The sequence below is a fragment of the Chrysemys picta genome, chromosome 1 (genome assembly GCF_011386835.1).
Source record: "Chrysemys picta bellii isolate R12L10 chromosome 1, ASM1138683v2, whole genome shotgun sequence".
Classification (NCBI taxonomy): domain Eukaryota; kingdom Metazoa; phylum Chordata; order Testudines; family Emydidae; genus Chrysemys; species Chrysemys picta.
The window spans coordinates 209983039-209997116 of NC_088791.1; the positions used below are offsets into that span (position 1 = coordinate 209983039).

Here is a 14078-nt window from a genome sequence, read left to right on the forward strand (position 1 = left end):
CTAATTCTTTTTTGAACCCTGTTATGGTTTTGGCCTTCACAACCACCTCTGGCAAGGAGTTCCACAAGTTGAATGTGCATTGTGTGAAGAAATACTTCCTTTAGTTTGTTTTAAACCTGCTGCCTATTAATTTCATTTGGTGACCCCTAGTTCTTGTGTTATGAGAAGTAGTAAACAACACTTCCTTATCTACTTTCTCTACATCAGTCATGATTTTATAGACCTCAATCATATCTCCCCTTAGCCATCTCTTTTCCAATATGAAAAATCCCTGTCTTATTCATCTTTCCTCATATATAAGCCATTCCATATCCCTAATAATTTTTGTTGCCCTTTTCTAAACCTTTTCCAATTCCAATATATCTTTTTTGAGATGGGGTGCCCACATCTGCACACAGTATTCAAGATGTGGGCATACCATGGATTTATAGAGAGACAACATGATATTTTCTGTCCTATTAACTATCCCTTTCTTAATTATTCCCAGCATTCTGTTTGCTTTTTTGACTGCTGCTGCACTTTAGTAATTTTGTATCATCTGCAAATTTTGCCACTTCACTGTTTACCCCCTTTTCCAGATAATTTATGAATATGTTGAATAGGACTGGTCCCAGAACAGACCCCTGGGGGACACCACTATTTACCTCTCTCCATTCTGAAAACTGACCATTTATACCTACCCTTTGTTTCCTATCTTTTAATCAGTTACCAATCCATGAGAGCACCTTCCCTCTTATCCCGTGGCAGCTTACTTTGCGTAAGAGCCTTCCGTTAGGCACCTTGTCAAAGGCGTTCTGAAAATCTAAGGTACACTATATCCACTAAAAGAACAGGAGTACTTGTGGCACCTTAGAGACTAACAAATTTATTAGAGCATAAGCTTTTGTGGACTACAGCCCACTTCTTCGGATGCATATAGCCTATATCCACTGGATCCCCTTGGTCCACATGCTTGTTGACCCCCTCAAAAAATTATAGTAGATTGCTGAGGTATGATTTCCCTTTACTAAAACCATGTTGACTCTTCCTCAATAAATTATGTTCACCTATATGTCTGACAATATTCTTTATTATAGTTTTGCCCAGTTTGCCCGCTACTGAAGTCAGGCTTACAGGCCTGTAATTGCTGGGATCACCTTTGGAGCCCTTTTTTAAAAATTGGTGTCACATTAGCTATCCTCCAGTCATCTGGTACAGAAGCTGATTTAAATGATAGGTTACAGACTACAGTTAGTAGTTCTGCAATTTCACATTTGAGTTTCTTCAGAACTCTTGGGTGAATACCATCTGGTCTTCGTGACTTATTGCTGTTTAATTTATCAATTTGTTCCAAAACCTCCTGTAATGACACCTCAATCTGGGACAGTTCCTCAGATCTTTCACCTAAAAACAATGGCTCTCCCTCACATCCTCAGCTGTTAAGACCGATGCAAAGTATTCATGTAGTTTCTCTGCAATGGCCTTATCGTCCTTGAGTGCTCCTTTAGCACCTCGATCATCCAGTGGCCCCACTGGTTGTTTAGCAGGCTTCCTGCTTCTGATGTACTTAAAAAAATTGCTTTTACTTTTTGAGTCTTTGGCTAACTGTTCCTCAAATTATTTTTGGGCCTTCCTAATTGCATTTTTACACTTCATTTGCCAGTGTTTATGCTCCTTTCTATTTTCCTCACTAGGATTTAACTTCCACTTTTTAAAGGATGCCTTTTTGCCTCTCACTGGTTCTTTAACTTTGTTGTTTAGCCACGGTGGCTCTTTTTTTGGTTCTCTTACTATGTATTTTAATTTGATGTATACATTTAAGCTGAGCCTCTATTATGGTGTCTTTAAAAAGTTTCCACACAGCTTGCAGAGATTTCACTTTTGGCACTGTACCCTTTAAATTCTGTTTAACTAACCTCCTCGTTTTTGTGTAGTTCCCCTTTCTGAAATTAAATGCTATAGTCTTAGGCCACTGTGGTGTTTTTTTTTCCTGCCACAGGGATATTACATTTTATTATATTATGATCACTATTACCAAGCGGTCCAGCTATATTCACCTCTTCTACCAGATCCTGTGCTCCACTTAGGACTAAATCAAGAATTACCTCTCCTCTGGTGGGCTCCAGGACCAACTGCTCCACAAAGCAGTCATTTAAGTCATTTAAAGTCAAGAAACTTTCTCTCTGTATCCCGTCCTGAGGTGACATGTACCCAGTCAATATGAGGATAATTGAAATCCCCCATTATTATTGAGGTTTTTTATTTTAATAGCCTCTCTAATCTCCATGGGCATTTCACAGTCACTATCACCATCCTGGTCAGGTGGTCAGTAATATATCAGGTGGTTGGTAATATCCAGGAGGTGTTTATTTAAACAAGCCACAAAAATTCTTTTTCTCAAATGTTCACAATTGTCCAAGAAAATAATATCTTTGAGCACAGCAACAAAAAAAAAAAAAACAAATTAGATAAGAAAGCTTTCTTTAACATAACTAGGACCATACAATAAAACAGAGGGACTCTAGTAGTACACGTGGTTTAGATTCCAAAGCTCAAATGCTCAGGATTTATGAGATGCTATAAAAATTAAAAGATATTTGCATAATAGGATACTGAGGCCTGGCCTATACTACAGAGTTAGGTTGACATAAGGTAGCTTACGTCAACCTAACTCTGTCAGTGTATACATTACAATGATGCCCTGGCCGATGTAAGTCAACCACGACATCAACTTAAAAACTCCACCTCACTGAGAGGCATAGCACTTAGGTCGATATAGTTAGGGCAACACAATGTCCGTGTAGACACTGCATTACTTACATCACCAGTTGGCTGTCAGATATAGATTAAATCTCAGGAAAAACTTCTTAGCTGTAAGAACAGTAGGACAATGGAACAGACTGCCTAGGGAGGTTGTGGAAGCTCCTTCACTGGAGATTTTCAAAAGGAGGCTGGATAGCCATCTGTCTTGGATGGTTTAGACACAAATCCTGCATCTTGGCAGGGGGTTAGACTAGATGACCTTTGTGGTCCCTTCTAACCTTATGGTTCTATGATTCTATGATTATGACCAGGGCAGCATTTTTGGTGTAATTTTTTTGAACTTTCAAGATCAGCAGACTAGTACCTGGGTCCTGTAGGGACTCTACTGGAAGGGTGTGGAACTGTGGAATATACATTGGCAGGGGCAAGCAGTTATATTAAAACTTGAGAAAGTCAAAGATGGATCAAGGAGGCTTTGGCATATCCATTATCCTACGGGAGGGTGGCAAGCCTGGCCTTAGCCCAGGGGAAGCTTTGAGAGCATACATGGCAATAAGACTGGGAAGGGATGGGCCCCTCTTTATGCAGTGACGGGAGTCCCCTCAGAACATATCCGTTTGTTATGGTGTTGAGACAGGGACTGACGAGGCTGAGATTTCCAGCCCATGAATTTGGTTCCCATGCATTCAGGTTTGGGAAGATAACAGCAGTGACAGGTATGGGAGCTGGGGCAATTCAAGCAATTGGGTGTTGGCATTTGAAAGCATATAGAATGTATGCGAGACCCCAGTGGAGAGTCAGCATACATTTTTTGTTGTGTTCTTATTCCAGATGTGGGAAGATGGGCCATGCAGATGGTGGTGTGGATCTGTGAGCACAGTATTGTTCACTGGGTGCGTAAGCGGACATTCAGGTTGCCTGAGAGTTCACAGCTGGGGCTCAGTGATGATGCAATCCTGAGCTGGCACAGAACAAGGGGCATGTTACAGGACCAGTTGATGTCACTTTTGTACACTGTGGGGGATCATCAGTAGGCACCATATATAATAGTGGTGTACCTTGGAGAAAATGATTTAGAGATTTGTAAAGGGGTAGCCTTAATGCTCAGAGTTAAGAGGGACTTGAGGCAGATCCTGGAACTTTTTCCAGGAGTAAAAACTGTGTGGTGAAACGTCCTTCAATGCAGGGTGTGGCAGAGAGCTGTGAAGCCCCCTCCCACCCACAGTTTGATAAAACTAGGAGTTATATCAGTAGGGACATGGCCAAATTCATGGGGATCATAAGGGAGGTTGGTAATTTTGCATCCTGACATAGCATATGGGGCAACAGAATTATTCAGAGATAATGGAATTCACCTGTCAGACTTGGGCACAGACACATTTTTGGTTATTATAGGGGGCAGTGAGAGATGTCTGGGAACCCTGCTGGGTATGTGGGGGAGGCAATCAAGCTAATTGCTGGTGCCTCCTTGTGGTGGACGTCCAGTGCAGGTACTCTGAAGGGAGGGGATACAGAGATCACATGGATGGTTTGGTAAAGTATTTAAAGAAGGCGTTTGTTAAAGAAGCAGAATAGGGAGATGTTCAGGGCACCTATGACTGGCACGGCAGGGAGCCAAACACCCCCTCCTCTATAGCCAACCTTACTCCTCATAGACCAAGATAGAAGGGGCGGGGGGCTGACGGAAGTCCCCAAGTAGATATTGAAATGATTATGGAGTTACCTGCACTGTACTCTTTAATCTGCTGGGTTCTTCCAGACATCTAATAATTAAGCCATACCCAGTGTCTCCTGTGCTCCTTCTGGTATAGCCAGACAACAAGGAAAATAATGTAAAAGGGTATCATAGTCACAAGTTGTTGCAAGAAGAAGGATGCAGAGTTTGAGAAGAGAATACTGACTATTGATTGCTATCACAGAAATAATATAAGTTGTAATTCAAGCACAAACTCTTACCAGTACGTACACAGCATAATGACAATGTACAAAAGACTATTTTTTCTTAGCAGCTGTACGTTAATGAGTCATCGGGCAGTAATAATGAACAAAAAGTTGATCATCTAGAGAGACAGACTTGATCCTGGAACTGAAAAGGCAAGGTTTTTTTTATAAAAAATCTGAGAATTCTTTAGAAATATATTCATTCAACAATAGTGCAATCTAGGAAACACAATAGATAAAAGCGTGATGGAATATCCACTGTAAACCTTTATTTTCTACAGCTTTCAACTTCCTCAGGGTTGCAACGCAGAATACAGGTCACAGCACATGAAAGTACTTTTGTATATAAGATAAAATCTGTTTACTTTTTTTACATGTATAAGGCTGCTACAAAATAATGGGTGGTATGCATCATTACTCTATAGGTCTAGCAATCTTCTCAATGCTACTAATGTGATAGTGATCAAAGAAGATAGCCACAGGGACAGCAAGCCTTCTCCTCCACTTCCAGCCCAATCTGGTGACCTCTCCATCTTGCCTCCAGGAAGCATTAACTTGGTGGAAGGTATCTATAGCCTGCATGTTTGAAGCAGATTAATTGAATATAGCAAAAAGGTATTGCAAAATGTTGATGATGCTGTGCATGTTTCTTATGGCTGGCAGCATTTACTGAAGGGCAAAGGTGAGGGCTAGAATGGGAAGTTGGAGAGGATTGATGTTGCAAGCATAGGAGAGGGGAGTGAGAGGATGTGGGTGTGTGCATGCACACACGCACACAAGCACCAATCTTTAGCTCCTGAAGTGAAGGGAAGGGAAGGGAATCAGACTGGCAAAGAACTGTCCTCAACAAAGTGGGAAGAGGCATTCCACTTGGGATCAGATTATTCGCTTCTGCTAGCACATCCTTTTGGGAGGCTGCCCAAACCATGTATCTAAACATTTATATATAGTACTTCACTTATCACCATATCTATATACTCACAATTCAGTATCCCAGTTGCTCTATTTTTTCTACAAGCTGAAAAATTTCTTTTCGTCACTGTTTACATAAGGATCAGGGGTACAGAAATGGGGTAGGATACCAGCAGAGGAGAGGAGAGCAGTTGCAAAGGGCAAAGCAAATGGTAAACCCTGGGCCACTCCACCCCTTCTTCCTATGTCTGGGATTTGAAGAAAGCTGTATGTAGTTTTTCTAAAGCTCACCTTCCTTACTTGCCTATTTATCTGTTCTTTATGCTCTGATAGCCCCTACGTGAATTTCTGATGGCCCAGGGACTTGTCAACCATCCATTTCTGTTCTTTACTTCTGTTGCTCTTAACAACAAGAGGCAACCTCCTTCCAGAGGTCATGAGAAAATTCTTTTCAGTGATTCCCTCCCTTCCTCCCCAACAATTTAGCTCCTCTTCTACTCTGTGATAGCACTTTATTTACTAATGGATCATTGAGCCTTTGTCCCCCAAGACATATGGCAAGTAGAGGACCACAAATGTCAGAGCAAGAATGGATGTGGTAAGAGGGAAACTCTTAAGACTATTTGTGACATGCAGTTGGGAGTAGGAGCCTACTAACACCATTTATGTGATTCAAGTACTGCCAAAGCAATATATCGGATAGAGAGAGAGGACAAGCTGCATTCCGACTTACGGTACATATTAGTTCTTATGGAGGAGTAAGTGTGCAAGGAATTTGAAGTCAAAGTCAAGATCTCTTCCTGAGTTATGAATACTCCTTAAATAAGAACTCATTTGCTATCGTCAGAAATGTGATTTCTCTACCACCGTCATTTTTGAGCTTTAGAACTCAAAGAGTTGGGTTATTTGCTTTAAACTTTTCAAAAAGTTTCATTTGTAGCACAATGTTTTTCCTTGCTCCATACAGTACTCAAAACAGTGCAAGTAGTCACACTATGGTCATGAGTGTATCACTATGCGTCCCCTTTGCCTTAACTGAGCTGCTCAGTACAGCCCTAAAGTAAGCTTAGCATCATTGTGGAATTGTTTTAGAGACCCTTTGAACAAGAACAAAGAATCTTAAAACACACACACACACACACACACACACACACACACACACACACACACACACACACACACACACACCCCATTACTGCATATTACAATATCTTTCTTGGCAAAAATTACATACAAGCCTACATATGCCTCTCCAGATTCTACAGCTCACTCTGCCTCCTGGCACCACCTACAAGACAGCAGCACAGAATGTTCTAGTAGTTTCAGTGGTGATGACAGTAACAGAGCTGTCATGATGGTGCGGTTTTTCCTAGCTATTTCAACAGTGATAGCTTTGGAAGAGCTGCTAGAACCTTAGTGAATTTTTCTGCACTGCTTTACCTCAAAATCTCAGATATTTTTTGTAAACTTATGTTGTTAAGACCATTAGTTCATAACGTGAGAATTTAGGAGAGGAGGCATTCACTTAGTAATTCACTATTTTGTGTTTTATTGTTTTGCCTCACATTACATTCTCTAATAAGGTCACTGAAGTACTGTATATATTAACTTTTGGGGTCCAACTTTACAAACTCTTATTGTTGGGTATAGAGCATATTATCATAATAAGGCCCACTGATTTTAAATGCTAATAGGCTTTATACCTGACAATAAAAGATTTCAGGATTTGGGCAAAAAGGTCATATTTATCTGCCCTCTATCCACGCACACAGAACTCCTGTTGATATCCAGCAGAGTTTGTGGGTGTTTTAAGAGTAGCATTTCATCCCAAGTAAATTATATGAAGTTCTTAACCATCATAAACAAAATCTGTTTAAAAAGGTGCATTAATACAGGCTACCAGGATACAAAAATAATAGTTTTCTAGGAGTTTTAATGTTTATCACATACAGTGGCTCATGATAAAAAACAAGCATTTACCTATAATTACCACTGTGCTTCCCCTCTGCAAGCAGGGTTTTTTTATTTGCATCATTTTAATTTATCTGTAAAATTAATTCTATATTGAAAAGATAAGTGGGTGGCCAGATGGTCTCTATTATCTCTGTGGGCTGGAAACAATACATCAATATGACCTATCAGAAATGCAGAAAGAAGTGGAACATTCATCTCCAAAATAAGAAATAGAACTACGCTTGATTTTGTGATAATGGGGTTTAATACTACATGGTGCTGGGCACCTTTGGAAGGTACCCAGCATCCTAAGCTCCCAATCCAGGACTGAGCCAGTGACAGTTATAGAAGGGTGCATATACTGTAAACTTTTTAATGAGTTTGCTTTGATTGCATTTAAACCCATTTTTAATTCACTTTATGAAAATATTCTATTTAATTAGTTATTGGCAAAACATTTTGCAAAAATCAGTCTGTACAAAGGTAATATTGGAGAAAACGTGTAGAAAATAAATTCTGAATTTGTAAACAAACAATCACACTAGAAACTTCATTCTCATAGTTATGCACATCGAAGAGGGAACTGTAACATGACTGATATGTCCAATAAAAACTAATCAATATACTTCACATTTTGAATATAAATCTACAAGCTAAAATTATAAATTATACAGCAAATAATTCTGAATATTGAATACTTTCAAGAAAAACCTAAGTTACTCATGAAACATTCACAATCAGGGGGAAAAAAGACCAAAATCACTGAAAACATTATGTGCTGTGGATGGTAGCATAAAGGTTCAGTATTAGGAGCAATAATTCTACTGTGTTTCACTGTATTCAAGCATAATTTTTTTTTAAAAGTACCTTATAACACATGCGTAAAGACCGCTGTCTTGCACCACTGTTGGCCGAAACCAAATAGAATCCTCTTCTTTACTCATTCTAGTTCCATCAAAAGCTATAGGTTCCTCAAAATCTCCAGGTCCAGAGCTTTTGTACCACATCAAACTAAGGCCAGCACTTTGTGCTAGAGAGTAATTTGCTCTGATATAGCCATAAAATAATGCACATTTTATACGAACAGGCTCTCCCACTAGAACTTGATACTTCTTGTAATCCACCGACCAGTCAGTGCATCCATCAGCTAAAAGAAAAGAAAGAGAGAAATAAATGTGTGTGTATATACAGACTGTATATATAAACTGTATATGTAAACAGAGGCTTCAGCCAACTAAATACAGTAGCAGCCTAATAGCAGAGCTGCAGTTTAAAGTTACATAGCTGAGGTAAAAACACTCTGTCTTACACCATTCCCACTGAAACATCTAGCAGCACTATTAATTGTTAAGTACATGCAAAACTTGCCTTTTTTTTCTTTTTTGCTATTAACACCATACTGTGTAGAAAAGAGTTATCAGATGAACTTAAGGTAAATCTTGATAATTCCTATGATTATATGCAATTATTATTTTTCTCTACTGTGTAACTTTAAAGTGAATTATTATAAAGTATTGGAATTAAATTAGTGTAACATGGTGGCCACCTGCCACAGAAGGTGTCATAATCAGTGAATTGCATTAATCAAATTCCTTCAAGGTAACAATGTAAATGAAAGAAGGGAATTATTCAGTCTCAAATGATGTTAGGACAAGGAGCAGTGGCTTGAAGCTAAGAAAGGAAAAGTTTAAGTTAGATCTTAGGAAAAAAAAGTTCTTAACAGTATTGGTGATTGTGCAGCAGGACAGAGTATTAGGAAAAAATGATTCAAGGCATCCTCACTTGATAAATGAAGGAACAGGTTACTAGGAAAATCTGAGCTTTCAGTGCTACAAAATGCTGGGGATGAGATAGTATGTCCTATGTTTGGTATTTTACTGTCCTGCTACCAGTAATTCTGTACTTCAGTTTTCATAAAATGCTAAGCACAGACTAAATTCTCAGTCAAGGTTAATGCTATCCAATCATAACAGCAACATAGAGGAACAAAGTAACTCTTCAGGACAGGATCTATCAATTAGACTTGCTCAAAAAAGAGGGGGTTTTGGTTTGTTTTTATTTTCTTGGGAAATGTTGACTTTCTACCAAAAAAACCTCTCAAACTTTATAAAAAATCGTATTCCAATAAAAAAATCAAAAACTTTCAAGGTGAACAGACACTTGCAAATAACTGCAACAGAGGGTCCTGTGGCACCTTTAAGACTAACAGAAGTATTGGGAGCATAAGCTTTTGTGGGTAAGAACCTCACTTAAGGACCCTCTGTTGCTTTTTACAGATTCAGACTAATACGGCTACCTCTCTGATACTTGCAAATAACTGTGTACTCAAAAACCCAATTTTTGTCACAAAAACCTTTTGTCAGAAAATGTACAACTAGCCTTACTATCTATTGCTATGTATTTGTACAATGCCAGATTCTTTTTTTTTTTTTTAATTGGGGAGAAAAATCATTTTTAAGAGTCCACAGATAATATAATATACATATTTTTTATAAATGTAAAGGAGTATATATTACATATAGTCAAATGTTATGATGACATGAATATATAAAGTATGACATAGTAGTATAACTGCTGCCCAACATTGTCAATACAGTACAGGACAATATTAGAATCAGGGTGTGTAAGGAATGGCCATCCATATAGTGAAATATTCCATATTGCTTGTGGATTAATTAGTTTCCTTATTTAATTTTGGGGGAGGCCAGAGGGTGTTCCATTTTCAAATAACCCAAAGTGTCCATCCCTTCCCCCCGCCAAAAAAAATCACCCCTGCCAGAGGCCTAGATCAGGCAAGATTCAGTATTGCAGAAGAGATGAGTTTGCGATACAATACACAAATGTATTTTTTTTTAAAGTCCCATATCTTGGAAATCTGCAGGGGTTGGAATGGGAGCTTTATACAATTTAGAGGGGGCATATGCCCAGTTTTCCAGCAGGGCCCCAATGTTCTTAACAGTATTGGTGATTCTAGAATGAATTTCCATTTCTGATAGTTCCAGTCTTTACCTTACTGAGCACCATAAATCTGTCGGCTTGGAAACCCAGAACTAATCAGTAAATTAAAATGCATCTTTGAGCAGTGTTAACTCCATTATATAAGTTATTAGGTAACAGCTTCCTCATGTTAGTTCATTATCAGATTGTAATTTTGACCTTTACTATTTAATTTAGTTTGTATGCTTTTGGTTTATAATGCCACTTTATTAGCCTTGGTTTCTCTCTCAGGACCTTCAATTTTAGTGACACCAGATCCCTTGAACATGATGAATCCATGGAAACATACTATGGAAGAATACCTATTGCACTATATATTTTTGTTTGTGTTGAATGGAGGATCAGCTATGCAGAACACTTAACCTTGATTTATTTCAGTTTAGAATTCCCCATGGAAAAAATACCAAGACAATACATGTATTTGTGTCACTTGCAATCTAGTTTAGTGAACTTAGTCAAATGTGTTGGAAGGCATAATACACTCATGTGCAAAAAGAAGAGTTAACTATTAAATGAATAATGCTTTTAAAATTCAAGAGATGTAGTATTAAAGGAGTATTAAAAATAAATTGGCTATACAAATATTCTACTTGCAATGAAGCTCAGTGAAACTATTACTGCATATATAAAAATGATATTTCTATGACAACAAACAAAACCTGAAAATCTTAAATGCAGACAGTTTTTCAGTATTTTGCTCTATCGCTGTTTGCTGTAAAGCACAAATATTATTTAAGTATTTATTACTTACACTGTAATATAACTACAGATTTATATTTGGTAGTTTTACTGTAATTTTGGAAATAACAGATGGTACTAAATGCACCATGACCATGTTACACCAACTTTCTGAAAAGTGTACTAACTTCCTGTTAGTTTTTGGATTTGATTCAGCTTCTTGGTGATGATCTCAAGTTTTATGTGGCTTGAGTTCTGGCTACTTGAGAAAATAGCTCTTTATATATGTCAAAACAACTGGGATTAGCTAGGATACTTCTTCTGATTGTACCTAGATTTGAACATCTGGCAGTTAGGAGTCAAAGCTCCCAGCTTTGAGACTTATTTCCCCCACTGGTCTGAAATAGCCTGTCTGTTGAAATTCAGGGCACAATGTAAAACCCAGCCATTCCATTGGGCTCTGAGAGTATAGCCCAATTCCACTTTGTCAGTTGAGGCGGGCAAAACTTGAAAATAAATCCTTAGAATTTCAGTGGAAATTTACAGTTAAAAATCCAGAACCAATCACACACTCCTATATGTTTTGGATCTTGGTTAGATTCGAAAAGAGAATGGGGAATACCTTCCAGTTTGAATGCAGTCAAAATCAACTCACAGCTCTTCTCAAAATGTCTGCACTATCTGAGTCTAATTCCAATCTTAGTCCTAGCCCTGACTGAGCCTCAAATCAAAACTCAGATGAGAATGACTGTGGTCCTGACGAAAAGGCATGGGGCCTACAGGAATCTTAGGTTCTGCTCCTCTCTCTGCCACAGACTTGGACAAGTCTTTTAATCTACCTGTTCCTCAGTTCCAATATGTAAAATGGGATAATGATAGTTACCATTCTTTGTAAAAAGAGCTTTGAGATCTCATGATCTATACATGCTAAGATTCATTGCCGAGTTTACCAATAAACCAGATTAGAAATCAGATCACCACCTCATGAGATTATTTCTGTTTACAGTAAACTTAATGCCACCAGAATATGCCATATTCAAAGGAGAGGAGCATTACTGAAAAATGCCTTGCCATTTCAGAATTTTTTTAAGTGGACAAAAAATGCTAAAATTTTAATTCCCTTCAAAAACAGGCACCTTAGTGCCTGGGTGATATCACCAATTTATCATTTTCTCTCTTTCTTGCCTTGTTTTACTGGAAAATGCAATAACAAATTTGGATGCTGATTTGTCTATAAGACTTTGTGCTGTACGGCTGGATAGTCCCACTTTGTACAAGACTCAAGAAGAGATCCTAACCGAGTGAAGTTTAAGCTTGAAGAGATAGCATATTGCCTGCAAAGCAATTTTCAAAATGTAGCATTTTTCAAAGTTTCCTGATGGATTAACCATAATTCCCATCAAGAAAAAAACAAAACAAAATGAAACTCTTCCTCATATTTTGAGTTGATAACAGGTTCACCACTAGAGGCAATATGTCAGAGTTTTGTTGTCGAACAGCATCATAGAGTTAGTGGTTGCAGAAACACATGCATATAATGTACTGACACCAGGGGATCAGTATTTTTACAGCCAACAAAAAACACCTAGATTTCTCTTTAAAAAGCAACAGAGAGTCCTGTGGCACCTTTAAGCATAACAGATGTATTGGCGCATAAGCTTTTGTGGGTGACTCTCTGTTGCTTTTTACAGATCCAGACTAACACGGCTACCCCTCTGATACTAGATTTTTCTTATGCAGATCGATCCTTTCTGAAATCAATGAATTATTTATATTTAATCTTCCTCTACTGAAAAATGCTCTGACTTGTCACTGGACAATTAAATAACATAAGACAATTTTAGGACTGGTCTTCTGAGAAAAGCAACTGGAATAGCTCCCAATATGGACACGTTTATTCTGAAATAATAATGTCTACACACAAACTATTCCAGCATAGCTATCATGCTTTAAATTCATACCATACCTTAATCCAAAATAACTGTGAAGCATAGACAAGCCCTTAGGTTTCCAGAAACGTTGTGTATATATCTATAGACACATATAAATACATCACGTCAAAGTGTAGCTTCTGAATTGACATACTTGTGATACATAGAGACTGATTACCTGCGTGGTAATCTAAAGTGGTTGTCAAAAGTTTATTATTAGAATATAATCCCCAAGAAAACTACAGGCCAGTTCAGAGACAAAAAATGAACAAACAAAGCACACACTTGGATAAATTTAAATATAGCCACTACTATTCTCAACACAGGTAAAAGTAGTAAGAGAACCCCACTAATATTGTCATGTCCCCTCATACGCTCCACCTTTTTCCTATCAAAAGTTCATATTAAAAAGATGTTTGGTTGTTTTAATAGAGTTAAACTATAAGTAAATAATTTCCCAAACACATTAACAACCCAGGAAAATATGCATAATGGAATCAGAATTCACCCCATTGTAAAATTCAGTTGGTTACCGATGATGAATTAAGGTACAGAGCTGTAGAATCACGGTCAACACTAAGCTTAAGGAAATATATTTGTCCCTTTTTCATTTGTGCTTTTAATGTGTGTGTGTGTGTGTGTGTGTGTGTGTGTGTGTGTGTGTGTGTGTGTGTGAGAGAGAGAGAGAGAGAGCGCTGTTCTGATTTTGTTCTTACACCAATTTTACACCAGTTTAACTCTACCAACACTTCTATTCAAGTCAGTTGTAGCTGCATTAAGCTCATTTCAGCTGGAAGGGACTGTAAATATGTTAAACATAAGATGTGGGATACCCCACTCTGCTCAAGTGCAATACCAATAGGTCTGGATCCATGAGAAGGTGAAAATGGGTTTTTGACAGAAGGTTTAAAGCACTCATACCAT

General features: G+C 38.1%; 1 protein-coding gene across 4 annotated transcripts in view; it reads right to left on the reverse strand.

Moving 5' to 3' along the window:
* IL1RAPL1 (interleukin 1 receptor accessory protein like 1) overlaps positions 1–14078 on the reverse strand; it is a 1133236-nt gene that overhangs the window by 519703 nt on the left and 599455 nt on the right. For all 4 annotated transcript variants that reach the window (XM_065591092.1, XM_065591086.1, XM_065591106.1 and 1 more), the window contains one exon: positions 8416–8695. In XM_065591092.1, the coding sequence (XP_065447164.1) occupies positions 8416–8695 (280 nt within the window). The remainder of the gene's footprint in view (positions 1–8415; positions 8696–14078) is intronic.